This window comes from Geotrypetes seraphini, chromosome 1 (genome assembly GCF_902459505.1).
Source record: "Geotrypetes seraphini chromosome 1, aGeoSer1.1, whole genome shotgun sequence".
Taxonomy (NCBI): Eukaryota; Metazoa; Chordata; class Amphibia; order Gymnophiona; family Dermophiidae; genus Geotrypetes; species Geotrypetes seraphini.
In genome coordinates, this window is record NC_047084.1 from 507396738 (window position 1) to 507415350 (window position 18613).

Sequence of the window (18613 nt, forward strand, 5' to 3'; positions counted from 1 at the left end):
TTTCCAAAAATAAATACTAGGCTGTAGTTAAATTTCCAGTATGTCTCGGACAATAGTTTCTGATTAATACATTAACACATTTTAGCTAATCATGATTTAATCAGGACTACTTGAAACCGTCTTCCTGCCCTCAGGGTCTATCTGCATCCCCATGCCAGAGTCAGATTGATACAATTTCCCATAGGCTTTTGGTGACACCAGCTATGCCAACCGAAAATGCTGAACGCCTGCAACGGCTATGCTGACATCTTTCATATTCTTTGAAATGAAAGCAAACTTGTGGTACCCTTAGCCAGCTTGCCTCGCTTATGCCTTGCCAATCTCTAACAGTATATCATAGCTGTCCTCCAAGCTATGAAGATGAACAGTTCCCATTATGAGTTCAAACCTCTGTCTTAGGTCGTATAGGCCATAATCTGGGCGGGGATCCCAGTATGCCCATATCTTACCCGTCGTTGAGCGAGTGAACGTGCATAAGGGTTGTAGGAAACTTTCTCAGGAGGCCCAGGCAAAAAGATACAAAGATGTCATAAGAGAGTATGTAAGTATGGGATAAGGGATAATATTATCTCTGACCCTGGTAATGGTAATGCAATAGGCCATGCCAAATTAAAACCAAATTAGCAAGTGTCAGAGAAGATACTGGAAATTCATGTATAACTGCCTTAAAAGCTAGAGGGAACTTTGTGAGAAAAGAAATGTACACGTGTTTCACTCTACAGCAAAGGAGAATCATAACAATACATAGCAAAATTTGTACAATAATTAAGATAATGATAGGGTGAATTAAAACATTAAATACATGGTTTGCAGTGGGCGAATACTCAAAGAAAAGTTCCAAAGCTTGAGACATGAGCATCTTGGAGCAAATTTTGTGCAATCTGTCCATTTTCAAAAGTGATAGTATGATTCACTTCTTTGGAGGTTTTCTTAAGTTGTTCAATGTAAGTATGGAGTTCAGTAAAGTTCAGCAGCTTTTGGAATGTCTCATTCCCCATTCCAAGAGGTAGTGGATGTACAGCATATGAAATAAAGTCTGAAATGTCCATAGAATAGGTTAAATAGGAGGAATTGTACAGCAAAGCGTTCTTAGGAAGGTGGCTTTCTCCGATGAACAGGAAACATTGTGTACAGCATGTGTGGAAAAGTCTTTGCAGTCAGGGTGCAGGAAGATGAATTACAGTCTAGCAGGAACCAGCAGTCTTTAAACTGGTGAGATGCACACTTGGGATGAAATGATGTTTGCACAGGATCTGATGTTTGCACAGGATCTGATGTTTGTGCATACAGGGAGGGATTTGAAAAGAGTCCCGATATCATTCAGCAGTTGTACTCCAGTGTGATCCAAATAAAAGATAGAAAATGGAAGAGAAAACATGTTGCCTGTACTGAATGTAGAGAGAGAGAAACCAGGTTGCCTGTACTGAATGCATAGAGAGAGAGAGAGAGACTAGTTGCCTGTACTGAATGTGGCAACATGTAACAATATTAATGCATTTATAGTTATGGCAAAAGACAGACAATAATCAGGTACTTAAGGTTCTTAATCAGACATTTCAAAAAGATATGTTTTTTGTGTGCTGCATATAACTATTATGGCAATTCAGAGAGACCATAATTCTGTACTGAATGTATTTAAAAAATTATGTCAGAAATGTGTACTGAATGGTTCATATCAAGTGAGCACCATAGAATATAGATATAGAATAAAACCTTTTCTTAAAATATAACCCCTAACTAAGCTACATTTAGCATATGCAAATTATAGGGAAAAAAGAACATTGCGCATTTGGACTAGTAAAAAGTGGGAAAAGAGCTTGCTCTAGAAATGGCCAATATTATGTATCCTGGGGTACCCCCTAAACAAATAGACAAAAGACAGACCACATAGCACAGACAACATAAAACACAAATTTTGAGGCGTCGGCATTATTCTTCCATCTGTCAAGTGTTCAGGGCTGAATTTAACTCTGCAAATAAACACATTGTTATAGAAAAACAAAACAGAGATGAAATGCATATCATAACCATCTCATATTGAGAAAAGCTAATGTCTCTTTGGATCGTCTTTATCTCTGCAGTGACAAAGAGGATCCCTGGAAAACACCAGAAATATCCTAGTGCCAAAACTGGGATGGGCATGCATACATCCGAACCGCTGCTAAGAAAAAGAAAAGAAAAACACATTTTAATTTTGCAACATCCTAATTTCAGCTAAAACAATAGGAAGGAATTTTTTCCATTCACAAATGTGCCAGCTGTGGCTTTCCAGATTTTATCTTTAATAGTCCTGTTCATGCGTTCGACAATACCGAAACTCTGTGGGTGATATGGGAGATGAAATTTCCACTCAATGCGGAATGCGATAGCTAAATCTTTGCATACTCTGGCAGTGAAAGCAGGACCATTATCTGAGTTGATGTGTGTGGGACATCCCCACCTAGGGATGATTTCGCGAAGTAAAATGTTCACCATAGTCTGAGCAGTTTCATTTGTAGTGGGAAAAAACTTCAGGTTATCGGGAGGGGAGAACATGTCAACAATAACAAGGGCAGCTGGTATACAGGATTTCCCCTCTTTGCACCAAAGTCCGTCCGAAGGGCGGCTTTGGGCACCGGCCAGATGGGCATTGATTAAGCCAGTGACCAGGGTCTCTGCAATTAAAACATCCAGTACTTCTAGATGGATTATTACCATCTCAATCGGAGACAGGGGCCCGCCCGCTACGAAACCCGTGACCCCTTCTTCCGCGAGGAGCGGACAGGCGCGGTTTCCAGGTAGGTAGCTGGCCCTAATAATGCAGGATTTCCCAAGGCTTAGAGATCTCAAAGCGTAGGAGAGTGTTGCGTAGTGGTTAGCGCTACAGCCTAAGGAACCTGAGGCTTGGGGGTTCAAACCCTTCACTGCTCCTTTTTTCAATCTGAAATTATGCACGAGAACTAGTGGGCCATTCTGAAATCATTTGTTTGACCAGAATCTGCAAAGGAGAACGGAGGTTAGAAAGGAAAGTCTGAATAAGTAGGGAATCCATATTTGCATGGGCACTAAGACTCATTAAGCCTCTTCCACACCTATCAAGCTCTGTCTGCAATCCTAATCGAATCACATTGGATTCCTGTTACTCATCGCATTACCTTTAAAATCCTACTTTTAGTTTTTAAAACACTGTCTTTGAACGAATCCCAATTCATTAATAACTATTTATTCCCCCTGGTATATCACGTTCTTTAAGATCCATTAATCAAAAACTCTTAACAATTCCATCACTGAAAGTAAAATAGGTAGGTAAATTCATTCTGAATTAGTTCTCCCACTGAATTAGCTCTTGGCACCTGGCACTTTGGTCTGTAGGAAAATTTCTGTTTAGTTTCTGGACTTCCCTTCTATCTCAGGGGTGAGTGTGCCACTTTTCTCACCAAGATATAAACTTGTAGGATTAGAAACAATTATAAAGAATTATTGAAGAAGAAATTGACCTAAACCATTTTAAAAGCAATCTGAAGAGCTTCCTTTTTAAAGACGCCTTTAATTTATTTATTCCCTATTCCTATTGCCCTCACCATTCACGTCTTCCCTTGTGCTCTATTAATACAATTGTAGTTCTGCCCTTTCTTCCTTATGCATCTGTTAGTTTGTATGTCAATATGTCAGGCTCATGTAATTTACTATAAATAAGCATATGTGTACACCTTTTGTTTTTTTTTTTTGATCATATTAGCACTATAATTAAATCTACATTTTACAGATTACGTAGGATACGATCTATTGCAAAATTCCTATGTCAGAACATATCCATTAAACTCATCACTAAGTCTAGAAAATATGACCATGTTACACCCCTTTTGATAGATGCACATTGGCTTCCAGTTAATTTCGGATAACGTACAAACTCTGTCTGCTTGTTTTTAAATCTCTTCTTCATAAGACCCCAGCATTCATATTTAAACATTTAATTCCTTATCATTCAAACAGAACCCTGAGGTCTAATGAGCAAAACTTATTAACCATTCCATCACTTAAAATTATTAACACTAGACGTCAATTTATTTTTTTTCTGTAACTGCTCCTCAAACTTGGAACGATCTTCCCATTTATCTGCGGAATGAGCAGGATTTAGGAAAATTTATTTTACCCAATGTTATTATTTAAAGTTTGTTTTTGTATTGTATTGTCCTTATTTGACTATATTTTAATATGTTCATCGCTTAGAATTTGATTAAGCGATTAATCAAGAAAAATAATAAACTTGAAACTTGATTTGTAAATCGCTTAGCAAATTAAATTAAGCTATTCAATAAGTTAAAAATAACCTTGAAACTTGAATCTCACAAATTTCCATATCTTTCTTGCTCTATCTGTAAAACTAATTCTGGCACCTGTATTAATTAAAGTTAATTTATCCTGACCCTCTTTAAGACAATTGCCTCCAAATTATTCAGAATACTGCCATTAAAATCATTTCACCTTAAAAGCTCAAAAATTTGATCATGTCACCTAATAAACTTGAAACTTGATACATAAAACCATAGCTTCCGGTCTACCTGATTTCATCAACAGGTTATTAATCTCCCACAACCTGCATCGCACATTACATTCTTCTTATCAAAACCTGATATCCATTCCCTCTTTAAAACACCTTGGCACCGTGCATACTAATAAAGTTCATCACTTGATAAATTTAAAACTAGCTTGAAGGCCTTTCTTTTTAAAGACGCATTTGGAGTATAATAGTCCTTTTAAGGACTGTAATGGGACTTTGCTCCTTGCTTTTCTTATTCATTTTAATCTTTTCTACAAAGTGCTAGATTATTTATTTTTTGTTTCCTCCCTTTTGTTTTCATCCTTCTCTTTCTTTTTCATTATAATTTGTTTTGCTTTGTTTTTAAATATATGCCTTTCTGACTGTCTGTTTTAATAATTACACAAATGTATTTCTACCCTTTTTCATTTTGTTTCTGTAAGTTCCCCAAACAAACCTGAAACCTACTGGCCTACAAACAGTGCTGAAAACTAGTCAGCCTGCTTGTCACTACAACAAAGGACAAAGACTGCCACAGAATCAGCTCTAGGACACCCACTGCAAAAACCAAACCTGATCCAATACATATTGTGAGAGGGAAGTGCCTGTCAGCAGTTTAAACCCGGTTTTAAACCCTGCCTTGCAAAGGGCTGTCCCTATTCCTAAGCCCAGGAAACTGCCTAGTAACCCTGTGCCCATCACCAAGAGCCAACAGGTAGGGCAAGGCAGAGAGGCAAGGACAGAAACCATAGCCTCCCTTAGTCTAACTGTGAACTAGTATGAATAAATTACTTAGAGCCTAAGAGGAAAGCCGGAGGTGAGAACCTGTAATTAACCTCTCCCGAAAGCTTGCACGGAACTTAGAGTCCCGAGAATTCTTAACCCTTAAGAGCAGTCTGAAATGGTTGGGTAATAAAGTTCCCCAACCCTACCCTGGGAGTCCAGGGCAGTGGGGGCACTGGGCCTCAGGTGGGACAGTGCTAAAGCCTCCTAAAGATTTCTCAAACAGAAAAAGCAAAATCAGGAGAAAACGTTTTTGGTTTTATTTTTTGGCTTTTCTGCCTGGATAGCAGGCTGGACTGTATGAAAGTATGCTTTTGTCCAAGTCTCCTCAACACAGAGGGACTGCTGGAACCCCAGTGCTGCAAACTGAGGGAAATAAAGAAAAGCTGAACTTTACCACTAACGCAGCCTCCACTAATTATTTCACTGTTTCCCAGTGGGAATCCTCCTGGGAGCGCCTGGTCCCCACGCCTGGGGCGGGAGCTGGGTTGCCAGCGCTAGGCTTAACCCCGGCCCCGCCACAATATATGCAGACGACATCTCCATCCTAACAGCATAACAAATGAAATCTCAAAATACATTACTCATATAATGACTGAAATAGAACATTGGACAAGCAACTTCAAACTGAAACTTAACACAGAAAAAACAAAAATCTTCCTTGCAAGCCCAACGGATAAAATTACCAATTCAACGCTACATATAAAAGACCTTCGTTTAGATTACTAGTGCAATCACTAGTGCTTTCTACCCTGGACTATTGTAATATCGTTTATTTGGGTATCATTCAGAACTCAGCTGTCCGCTTGATATATGGATTAAAAAAAAAGAATGACCATGTCATCCCCACCACAAACCACTGCACTGGCTGTCAGTCGAGGCAAGAATATTATTCAAGTTCTCCTGCATATGTTTCTACAAACCCAAGCATAACCAATTGTAAATACAAAACCTTTCTGGACAGAACCTTCATGCTCCAAGCAAATAAACCACAACATTGGCTAGACAGTCACATTAATAAAGCCGAACTGACCTACAATGCCTTTAGAAAACCCATAAAAACTACCCTATTGGACAGATACGTCACCTAAACAGAACCTCACCAAACCGCAATAGAGTTTTTTAGCGCAGGGAGCCTATGAGCGTCGAGAGCAGCGCTGGGCATTCAGCGCAGCTCCCTGCGCTCTAAAAACTGCTATTGCGGTTTAGTAAAAGGGAGGGGGGTATATTTGTCTATTTTTGTATGGTTGTTACTGAGGTGATAGTGCATAGAGTCATCTGCTTTGACCTCTTTGAAAAACCCTGGAATAGGAATGATAATTAACATTTTCTATGCGTACAGTGTGCGTTGTGTTTTTTTTCAAATTTTATTGTTGGTAGATCATTTTGACTTGGTCATTTTAAAAGTAGCTCGCAAGCCCAAAAAGTGTGGGCACCCCTGCTGTATGGTGTTTCTCCAGCCCTTTGCCTGAGGCTGCAGAGCTCTGTTCAACACTGTGAGAGCTCCTAGCTAATGGGACTCAGGGAATGAGGAAGAGAAAGCATTATGGTGGCATTTTCTAGGAAGGGGGTGTTCATTAATGTGCATTTAAGGCCTCTTTTACAAAGCCGTTTAGCGAGGGCCGCTGTGGTAACGGCCCCGAAGCCCATAGAGATTTAAAGGGCTTCGGGCTGTTGCCATGCGGCTTTGTAAAAGAGGGGGTTAGTATATTTGGGGCCTTTTTACCAAGCTGTGGTAAGCACCTATATGTGGTAATTGTGGGATCGACATACATTTTAGTGCTGGGGTGAGTCTGGTGCAGAGAGTGGGTACTTTCTGTGCCAATCAGCGCAGCTACATTACCGTGCGCTAAACAATTAGTGCATGCATATTGCTTGAGCCCTTAACTGCCTGCATAAAGGTTGGCGATAGGAGCTCACGTGCTAATGCGAAAATTAGTATGTGCCATTAATAAGGGAAATATAAAAATCAGCCATATTACTCCTGTGGTAAAAATGGCATTAGCATGCGCGAATGACTCTCATTAGGTTGCTAAGGCCACTTTTTACTGCAATTTTATTTATTCTGAAAAGCAGATTACAAGTAAAACAGACATATCAAATACTTCACAATTTAAACAGACTGTTAGCTGTAATAATTTTTTTTTTAATGAGGATTTTATATACCACCTATCAAGGTTATCTAAGCGGTATTACAGCCAGGTATTCAAGCATTTTCCCTGTCTGTCCCAGTGGGCTCACAATCTAACGTACCTGGGGCTAAGGAGGATTAAATGACTTGCCCAGGGTCACAAGGAAAAGCGCGGGGTTTGAATCCACAACCCTAGGATGCTGAGGCTGTAGCTTCAACCACTGCGCCACACAAGATACATCATTCATCGTACACGTCACAAAACTGCTGAAACAAAACTGCTGAAAACATAAAAAAACATTTATCTAAAAACTCTGAAAGAGACTTAATACAAGGCTTTCACAAATAAATGGGTCTTCAGCGATTTTTTTTTAAATGACATCTTATTGTTACACAGCCTCAGAGCATCTGGTATAGCATTTCATATCTGTGGACCTGCTGTAGAAATAGCCGCAGACCATGTTTTCATATGGCATACCTCATTGATTCCATGGATAATCTCATTGCTGTCTGCGATCGCAAAGTTCAGGTTAGAACAGGGATCTCCAAGTCCCTCCTTGAGGGCCGCAATCCAGTCGGGTTTTCAGGATTTCCCCAATGAATATGCATTGAAAGCAGTGCATGCACATAGATCTCATGCATATTCATTGGGGAAATCCTGAAAACCCGACTGGATTGCGGCCCTCAAAAAGGGACTTTGAGACCCCTGGGTTAGAATGTATTTCTTCAAAATTTGTACCAAATACCATGGCGCTTCCCCATAAATCATTTGGTGGATAATAGTCAAGATTTTATATTCAATACGTTTTAATACTAGTAACCAATGTAGCTGTTTTAACACAGGAGAAATTGTTCATACCGCGATACCCCTATAATCAATCTCACTGCCATATTTTGAATTATTTGTAAGGCTTTTACCCTAGATTTAGCAATGCACTACAGCAGGGGAAGGCAATTCCGATCCTCGAGAGCCGGAGCCAGGTCAGGTTTTCAGAATATCCACCATGAGATGGATTTGCATGCACTGCCTCTTTGAGATGCAAATCTATCTCATGCATATTTATTGTGGATATCCTGAAAACCTGACCTGGCTCTAGCTCTCGAGGACTGGAATTGCCTACCCCTGCACTACTGTATGAAAATCAGAGCCAGGCAGCATTAGTTTTATCCATGTCAAGATTCATAATTGATTAAAAGTTCCCTGTATTACATGTTCCTGCATAGTAAAACAAGAGTCAAGAAAGACCCCCAACTATCTCATAAGTGTTAAAATCTGAAGTTTCACATCATGCAACTTCACCTCATAGACTTGTAATAATTTTTCATCTTTTCCAATAAACATAACTTCAGTTTTTTGCAAGTTTAACACTAATCTGTTCTCATTCATCCAATTTTTAATTTTTTTCATGTATTTTGTCAGTTTTTCAACTATATAATCAATCCCTAACACTGTGGAAAAATACTAGATCATCTGCATAAATGCAATAATGTACATCTAATCTTTCTAATATCCTTCCCAATAATAATGCTGACAGGGCAGACCCATGGGGTATTCCCCTATTCGTTGGCATCACAGAACACAGCTTGTTTCCATTTCTGACTGCAAATTTATGATCTCTCAAAAGTGAATGAAACCATTTCAATACTGTATCTCCTAGTCCTCCCAACTATAGCTTATATAGCAACATGTCTATACCCACAGCATCAAAAGCTACAGATATGCCCAAAGATACCAATATCTAGCCCTCGCCAAAGCTCATCTAGAGTTGACAACATCAAAGATTCCATTCCATGCCCTTTCTTAAATCCATACTGATTTTTATCTAACCAACTTTTTGCCTTGTACATAGTCCTCTAACAACTATAGCACCACTTATTCAATAATTTTCATTATAGATGGCATTACAGTTTGGTAAAGGGGCACCTTAGTATGCCTTAAAAATGTATTCTGCACTAACCTTTAGGTAATGTGAATGAAATTAGTGTGTTAAAATGCCTAAGTGTCCATTAAAAATGGGTGTTTAAACACACATATAAAACTAATCACAGAACAACCAAAAACCAGGAAAAATTCAGAAAAATCAAACACTAACCAATTTTTTTTTTTGCCTGTACATATCCTCAACATTTTCTATTTGCTAACTGGTACTACTTAAGGGTATTCCTTGGAGAAGGTGACTAGTCCTGGGACCAGCAGGGGAACACCTGGGTCACCCAAGCAGGCCATCAAGTACAGAATGGGAGTGGTAGGAAAAACTGTTCTATAAGGGAATATCACCCTCAAAATAATGTTATTATTGTGGATGCACTCTTCATATGCTTGGGAATATTTTTTTATGCTTATTTGATTATCTTATTTTGTATTTTATTGTTTTGCAGGTAAATAAATATGGTGATCCTGTGAGGACCCTGTATTTTAGCTATTTGGCCATTCTTCGAAAGGTTGCTAACCATGCTGCACTTCTGCAGATTGATAACACCACCAGCAAAAAGCAGGTTGGTTTCCTGTTCCATTGATGCAATTGTGAAAGAAAAAAGCTTCATAGCATTAAGATTTTGGCATCTGAGTAGAGGGTAGAATAGAGCTCCCAAAACTTTAGAACTGAGTGTATGTATGAATCTTAGAAGAACTGTGGGAGATAAAGAACATTTTGACTGTCTTAAAAAAACAAATTAGGGAAATACCGTATTTTTTGCTCCATAGGACACACCCAACCATAAGACACCCCCCCATGTAGAGGAAGAAAACTCAAGTAGAACAAATTTTGCCCACCGCCCTGCCCTGTACCCTGTCCCCCATCTGATGATCTAGTGGTAGATTGGGACAGGGTACAAGGCAGGTCTAGTGGTATCCCCTCCCCCAGGCAGGTCTAGTGATAAGCAGCCCCCACCGGGCAGGTCTAGTGGTAGGCAGTCTCCCCCCAGGCAGGTCTAGTGGTAGGCAGCCCGTCCCCATCCCCCAAGCAGGTCTAATGGTAGGCAGCCTCCCCCAGGCAGGTCTAGTGGTAGGCAGCCCGCCCCCCCCATACCTTTTTTTCATCCTGGCGGTCCAGCACGCTTTCTATGCTCCTGCCTCGCTGGAAAGCTGCCTCCTGATCGGTTCCTCTGCTCTCTTCCGGCAGTGGCAGAGCGTTGCACGAGGCAGGTGTACACTTTTTACATGCCTGCCTGAATGGCTGCCGTCAGTTCTTGTGGGACTGTTATTGAGAAAGACATGGGGGAAGCCACTGCTTGACCTATATTGGTAGCATAGAATATTGCTACTCCTTGAGTTTTGACCAGGTACTAGTGACCTGGATTGGTCACTGTGAGAACAGGCTACTTGGCTTGATGGACCATTAGTCTGACCCAGTAAGGCTATTCTTATGTTCATCCCAAGGTACCCCCTCTTTTACTAAGCCTGATAGCATGGGCCGACAGGTTAAATGCTCCGAAGCCTGTAGGGATTGAATAGGTGTTGGAGCATTTGCTGTGCAGCACTCACTCCCACAGCTTAGTAAAAGGTGGGGATAGTTTGCAAAGTAATCAAAAACAATACAATAAATTACAATAGTTGCACTGGTAATCTAAAAGCACATCAATAAAATATAATTATCCTTTTTGCTTTGAAAAGCTCATTTCAATGCATCCTTTTTTTACCTTCCTTCCCTCTTACATGAGAAATAAAAGAACAGAATAAATATGAATCAGATTAATTCAGATATTTTCCTAATATTGTGTATAAGACCCTTCTTTGGATGGTCTGTACAGGGCCCTTTGTTTCCTGATATCAGTTGATACAAGCAATTATGTTAACTCTTGTTGCAGTTTTCAAAATCACAAGTAACAGCTTTTCCTACTTTTATCTATGCTTTTGTAATTTTCTAAATCTGTTTAGTAATTTAAGTAATTTAGATCACAGTTCTTCAACCGCCGGTCCGCAGGGCCGGCGAGATCTACAAATTAAATTTCTTGTCGGACTTCTGTTCCCCTTTCCCTTCCAGGGCCAGCGTTAAGATCAGCTGCAGTACTGCTACAAACGGCCGGCAAAAAGAAAGACAGAAGCCGCGGGACTTTTGCTCTTGCCTGCATCACTATAGGCTCTGCCGATCTTGATCCCGCCCCCTTCTGAAGTGACTTCCTGTTTTTGAGGGGCAGGATTGAGACCGGCAGAGCTTGTAGCGAATAGCAATTCAGGCAAGAGGAAAGGTCCTGCGGCTTCTGTCTTCATTCTAGCCGTCTGATTTAGCGGGACCATAATTGAAGGTAGGGTAGGGTTTGTCTTTGTGTTTGCTGCCAAGTTTAGCAGGACCGGGGTCGAAGGCAGGGCTAATAGCAGTTGAGTGCTGGAAGAGTGGATCGGGGCCAGCAGTCAAGGGAGGAAATAAGAGATGCTGGATTATGAGGAAAGGGAAAAATGTGATATAGGTGTTGTTGGAAGGGGATGGTAGACCCAGGAGGGGGGATTGGTGTGACAGAAGGAAGATGGTGGATCCCCTTGGGGGAGGATAGTTATTGGAACTAGGTGGGAATTGGAAGAATAGGGACACAAAGATAGATGCTGGACCTTGCAGGGGGCAGAGAGACATGGAAAATGCTGGACATGAGGATGGAGTATGAAGACAGAAGTCATATATTGGACATGGGTAGAGGGAGTAGGGAGACTGAGGGGATATGCTAGACATGGTGAAGGGGGAATAGGGAGACAAGGAGAAGATGATGAATAAGGAATGGAGTTAGTAGGGTGACTGAAGGTATCTGCTGGATTAAGATGGGGAAAAGAGGGGAGGCACTAGGATGGGGAAAGATGGTGGGTTGGCTGGATGGCTCAGCAACGGGAAGAAAAAAAGAACACAGGAAGATGCTGTACATGGAGGTTGTAGGGTGAAGGAAAAAAGCAGACTTGACTGAGTAGGACTTGACGGAGTAGGTGGGAGATGCTGGACACAGGGTGGATGCAGTAAGAAGAAAAAGGAGGTTCTGGATATTGGAATAATAGGTAGAAGACAGGAAGGGACAGAAGTGGCAGATAGATTGAAGACCTTGGAAAGAAATTTAAGAAAAGACAGAAGAAAGCAGAACAAAATGGGCAGATAATAAAGGTAGAAAAAAATAATTTTATTTCTATTTTGTCATTAGAATATATCAGATTTGAACTATATATCCTGAGAGACATAACTGGGGACTGCAAAGCCCAGGCAGTGCTTCTTTAGCTTCCAGCACTCCCCTAACACTATTCCTGTCATGTGTGACTGCAATATTCTGTTAGCATGATATTTCTGTGTAGCATTCTGTAATAATTTGGCTTGTTCAGTTTTCTTGATAGTGGAGGGGATATATGTGAAGGGGAGGGGAAACAGGGGTTTTGTTGGTCCTTGCTCTGTATATTTGTATTTATAAAATGACAATTGTACAGAATATTGTTTCTTTTTATATTTTAATAAAATATGTTCAATATAAAATCATAACTGAGGCTTGTGCGGATGGGATCAGATGGTTTGCGGGGACCGAACTCGCGGAGACGGGGTGAAAATATTTTTTTTAATTTCAGTCTTAGTAGTTTGCCGGTCCACAAAATAATTAACATAAGAACATAAGAAATGCCTCCACTGGGTCAGACCAGAGGTCCATCGTGCCCAGCAGTCCGCCCACACGGTGGCCCAACAGGTCCAGGACCTGTGCAGTAGCCCTCTATCTATACCTCTCTATCCCTTTTTCCAGTAAGAAATTGTCCAATCCTTTCTTGAACCCCAGTACCGTGCTCTGCCCTATTTTGCCCTCTAGAAGCGCATTCCAGATGTCCACAACACGCTGGGTAAAGAAAAACTTCCTAGCATTCGTTTTGAATCTGTCCCCTTTCAGCTTTTCCGAATGCCCTCTTGTTCTTCTATGTTCTGAAAGTTTGAAGAATCTGTCCCTCTCTACTCTCTCTATGCCCTTCATGATCTTGTAGGTTTCTATCATGTCCCCTCTAAGTCTCCGCCGGTCCATAGGTGTAAAAAGGTTGAAGAATACTGATCTAGATGATTGATTGTTTACTGCTTACAAGTAAATGAATCTGGCTTTCCTTAAAACTATCAGCCCATGGATTCTTCTAGATTTTTTTAAAAATAAGTGTTTTCATGAATTTGTTAAAAATAGCAGGATCAATATTCAGCATAATGAGGGAGTGCTGAAAATTTCTCAGCCCGGCCAAGAAGGGAATGAAGTGGAGCCAGGAAAGTTTCAAGTTACTCCACATATTAACCTCTAAGTTCAACACACTTGGCACATCATGTCTGAAGTTTCTGTAATCCTTTCAAAAAATGCTCTGATGTCTTGTCACTGAAATACTGCTCCACTGCTGCAATCACCTCTGATTGCAATCACTCAAAGATTGTCATCCTTTCAAACTCTTTTTAAGGTTTTGAAACAGAAAATAGTCAGAAGGAGCAAGATCTGGTGAGTAGGGTGGATGGTCTATGCACTGAAACACCAACTGCGTCAAAACATCTATTGTTTTGCCAGCCTTGTGAGCAGGTGCTTCCGTTAATTGGCACAGCAAGTTACAGTAGCAGTCTGCATTAATTGTTTGGCCCCTTGGAAGATAGTTATTACACCTTCCTGACCCAAACCACTGTGGCCATGACCTTTCCTGTTGACTTTTGAAGCTTGAATTTCCTTGGCTTTGGAGAACCTGAGTGCCGCTATTGCATGGACTATTGGTTAGTCTCAGGATCATAGTGGTGTAATCATGTTTCATCAATAGTAACTAGTCGTTCCGAAAAGTTGGCACCAGCTCACTGAAAATGCTGCAAAATCAGCTTGGAAGTGTCCACTCAATGTTGTTTCTTGTCAGCATTCAAATATTTGGGCATCCACTTGTCTGACAGCTTCTGCATACCAGTTGCTCATGGATTATACACCCAACATAGTCCCTGGATATCTGTAGTGTTTCAGCAATTGTTTTAGCTAATATTCGCCAATCTGCCAAAATCAGGTCATGGATATGGTCAATAATTTCAGGAGTTGTCACCATTTGAGGCTTCCCAGACCTTGCTGCATCTTTGGTGTCAAAATCTCCATGCTGAAAGTTTGCACACCATTTCTTCATTTTGGAGTATGATGGGCAATTGTCATTCAATGTTTGCATCATACATTCATTGATTTCCTTTGGCATTTTCTTCGGCAGGAACTTCATGATGGCTCAGAGTGCCACACTTGAAAATTCCACACTTTTTGTTGACATGGTTCAATCACTGGTCAGAAACAATGTCAAAACATAGCATTGCGATTCTGCAAATTGTCACTTTGCAAAATAAAATACAACTCTTTTCAGCTACAGTGGCAAAATAATGCTCCAAATTTACGAAGTTGGTTGGGCTGAGTATTCTGCAGCACCCCCCTCATTTTTAAATGAGTAAGAAAGGATCTTACTTGCTTAAATCACGCTGAGTGAACTGGCCACTGATATTAAGTGACATTTAACCAGGCAGTGCTATTGAAAATTGACTCTAACTGTCTGAATGGAATCTGGGCAGAGTCAGGGCAAAACGTGGGTGGAGCCAACACATAACCAGTTAGCAGCAATACTAATTAAGTACCGTATTTTCACGGATATAACGCGCGCGTTATACGCGTTTTTACCTACCGCGCATACCCCTCGCGCGTTATATGCCTGAGCGCGGTATACAAAAGTTTTTAAGCATAGTTCCCACCCCGCCCGACGCCCGATTCACCCCCCCAGCAGTTCCGCTCGCACCCCCACCCCGAACGACCGCTCGCACGTGCTCCCACCCGCACCCGCATCCACGATCGGAGCAAGAGGGAGCCCAAGCCCTCTTGCCCGGCCGACTCCCCGACGTCCGATACATCCCCCCCCGGCAGGACCACTCGCACCCCCACCCCGAAGGACCGCCGACTTCCCGACAATATCGGGCCAGAAGGGAGCCCAAACCCTCCTGGCCACGGCGACCCCCTAACCCCACCCCGCACTACATTACGGGCAGGAGGGATCCCAGGCCCTCCTGCCCTCGACGCAAACCCCCCTCCCCCCCCCAACGACCGCCCCCCCCAAGAACCTCCGACCGCCCCCCCAGCCGACCCGCGACCCCCCTGGCCGACCCCCCCACCCCCCTTCCCCGTACCTTTGGTAGTTGGCCGGACAGACGGGAGCCAAACCCGCCTGTCCGGCAGGCAGCCAACGAAGGAATGAGGCCGGATTGGCCCATCCGTCCTAAAGCTCCGCCTACTGGTGGGGCCTAAGGCGCGTGGGCCAATCAGAATAGGCCCTGGAGCCTTAGGTCCCACCTGGGGGCGCGGCCTGAGGCACATGGGCCCAACCCGACCATGTGCCTCAGGCCGCGCCCCCAGGTGGGACCTAAGGCTCCAGGGCCTATTCTGATTGGCCCACGCGCCTTAGGCCCCACCAGTAGGCGGAGCTTTAGGACGGATGGGCCAATCCGGCCTCATTCCTTCGTTGGCTGCCTGCCGGACAGGCGGGTTTGGCTCCCGTCTGTTCGGCCAACTACCAAAGGTACGGGGAAGGGGGGTGGGGGGGTCGTGGGGGTCGCGGGTCGGCTGGGGGGGCGGTCGGAGGTTCTTGGGGGGGGCGGTCGTTGGGGGGGGAGGGGGGTTTGCGTCGAGGGCAAGAGGGCCTGGGATCCCTCCTGCCCGTAATGTAGTGCGGGGTGGGGTTAGGGGGTCGCCTTGGCCAGGAGGGTTTGGGCTCCCTTCTGGCCCAACTACACAAAGGTACGGGGAAGGCGGGTGGGGGTGTCGTGGGGGTCGGCCAGGGGGGTCGCGGGTCGGCTGGGGGACGGGCGGAGGTTCTTGGGGGGGGCGGACGTTGGGGGGAGGGAGTTTGCGTCGAGGGCAGGAGGGCCTGGGATCCCTCCTGCCCGTAATGTAGTGCGGGGTGGGGTTAGGGGGTCGCCGTGGCCAGGAGGGTTTGGGCTCCCTCCTGGCCCGATATTGTTGGGGAGTCGGCGGTCCTTCGGGGTGGGGGTGCGAGTGGTCCTGCCGGGGGGGGGGATGTATCGGACGTCGGGGGGGGGGGGCATCAGGCTTTCAGGATGGGGACAGACCTTCAAGGGGGGACAGGACTTCAAGGGGGGACAGTGCACAGAAAGTCAGGGGGGGTGAATGGAGAGTCGGGACAGCGCACGGAAAGTCAGGGCAGTGCACGGAAGTCAGGGGGGGTGAACGGAGAGTCGGGACAGCGCACGGAAAGTCAGGGCAGTGCACGGAAGTCATGGGGGGTGAACGGAGAGTCGGGACAGCGCACGGAAAGTCAGGGCGGGCGAAAGGAGCGTCGGGCATCATGCGCGTTATATGCCTGAGCGCGGTATACAAAAGTTTTTGTACATATCATCGTGATTTCTGCGCGCTATACCCGTGTGCGCGTTTTACACGGGTGCGCGTTATATCCGCGAAAATACGGTAAGCACATAACAAACACACACCCCTCCTTTTATGAAGCTGCGTTAGGCTTTATTATCACTGGCCACGTCATTATTAGCTCCAATGCACAGAGGAATTCTATGATGTCAGCCGGCGATAAAAAAAAAGCCTAACGTGGCTATGTAAAAAGGGGAGGGGGAAATTAGGTCAGAAAAAAGTCTTTAACTTTATCTGGAGAGCTAATTGGGCACCAGTCTGAATATTAGCCAGTGCCCAGTTAACTTCTGGGTGACAGCACTGAATCAGATATTCGGGCCCGGATTCTAAAAATGGTGTTGTAAGCTAGCGCCTCCTAACCTAATTGCTTTAATTGGTTTAGTAATTGACTGTGCCATTAAAAACCGATTTAAAGCTCATAATAAACAAAAAAAGTAGATGCCTCAAAAGTAGGCACTGGAATTGCATCTAAGCTTGACACCTAAGGTCAAAATAAGTATGGTTAGGGACAGAAATGAGTTTAGGCCCCATTAACCATGATTCTCAGTCAAACTAAGGCACTGATAATGTATGCCTTTAAAATCCTGGCCTACATTCCAGCGCCTAAGTTTTTCTGTAGCTGCGATTCTGTTAATGGTGACTACGTGTGATTGTCATGCAGACAGTGCCGAATTTGTAGCCGTGGTCCAATGTATGCACTATTTACAGAATCTGGTCCACAATGCCTGAGTATTGATGTGGCCCAGAATTGAATATCCAGTTTTAATTCTGCCCGCAATTGTCAGCAGCTTTTAAACTGCTGGCTGCTGCAGAATGAATATGACTTCCAAAGTGCTTTGTTGACATATTTTATTTGAGCTTCATAGAGCCATAATAATTGTTACATCTTAACTTTTTTTTTTTGTCATCCCCTTTTTTGTGGCATTTTGTTCAGTTTGGGTTTTGCATTCTATTTTTTATATTTCATGCTTGTAATTTCTTCTAGGAAACTCACATCGAGAGGATCTGCAGCGAAGTGTTTTCAAAGTTCCCTGATTTTGTGCAGCAGAGTAAAGATGCAGCTTTTGAAACCATCTCTGATCCAAAGTACAGTGGGAAAATGAAGGTAACTTCTAAGAGCTCCTTCTACAAAGCTGCGGTTGAGGTTTCTACCACAAGCTGGTGAGATAAATGCTCCAACATTCATAAGAATTCTATGAGTGTCTGAGCATTTACCTCGCTGGCCCACGGTAAAAACCTCTAGCACGGCTTTGTAAAAGCTGGTGCAAGCTTGTAAGATAAACTCCCTATATTCTGCATGTTGGAAGGAAAACTGTACTCCACTGTTGTATGGCCCCTTTCTTGCCTTACTTTCATATACTTCCAGTGGTAGGCATTGTAGCAAGGCTCATATCAGAAGCCATTTATCCAGCTCTTTGAAATTGCTGATAAACAGGATCAATAATATGTGTACCTTTTTGTCTGAATATAAAGTTGTGGAGTTAGATTAGGGAAGGCACTGTTCCCATAGGAGAAATGCACAAGAATCAGATGCATTTTCCCTATGAAATTTTCAAAGGGAAGGTATTGTACTTTCTCTTTGAGACTTGATACACAATTTAACTATGCAGAAAGTGCCCTATATAAGAACATCATAGCTGAGGGGAGAACAGATTTGGTTCAGGGAGATAGAATATGATTAACCTCTCTATGAGAGAACCACTTGCTACTCACATTAATTAAGATTAAAACTATCTACCTCTAGGGTTTTTCCCTTTACAGGAGAACTTCTGTTTTGTATCTTACCACCCAACCCCACCTCCTTTTATGAAGCTGCATTAGGG

General features: G+C 43.0%; 1 protein-coding gene across 7 annotated transcripts in view; it reads left to right on the forward strand.

Moving 5' to 3' along the window:
* Positions 1 to 18613, forward strand: part of ERCC6L2 (ERCC excision repair 6 like 2) — a 257095-nt gene that overhangs the window by 94845 nt on the left and 143637 nt on the right. For all 7 annotated transcript variants that reach the window (XR_004537579.1, XM_033928177.1, XM_033928167.1 and 4 more), the window contains 2 exons: positions 9813 to 9929; positions 17776 to 17895. Coding sequence is in view for 6 of the 7 variants with exons in the window: in XM_033928177.1 (XP_033784068.1) it covers positions 9813 to 9929; positions 17776 to 17895 (237 nt within the window). In the remaining variant the exon portion in view is untranslated. The remainder of the gene's footprint in view (positions 1 to 9812; positions 9930 to 17775; positions 17896 to 18613) is intronic.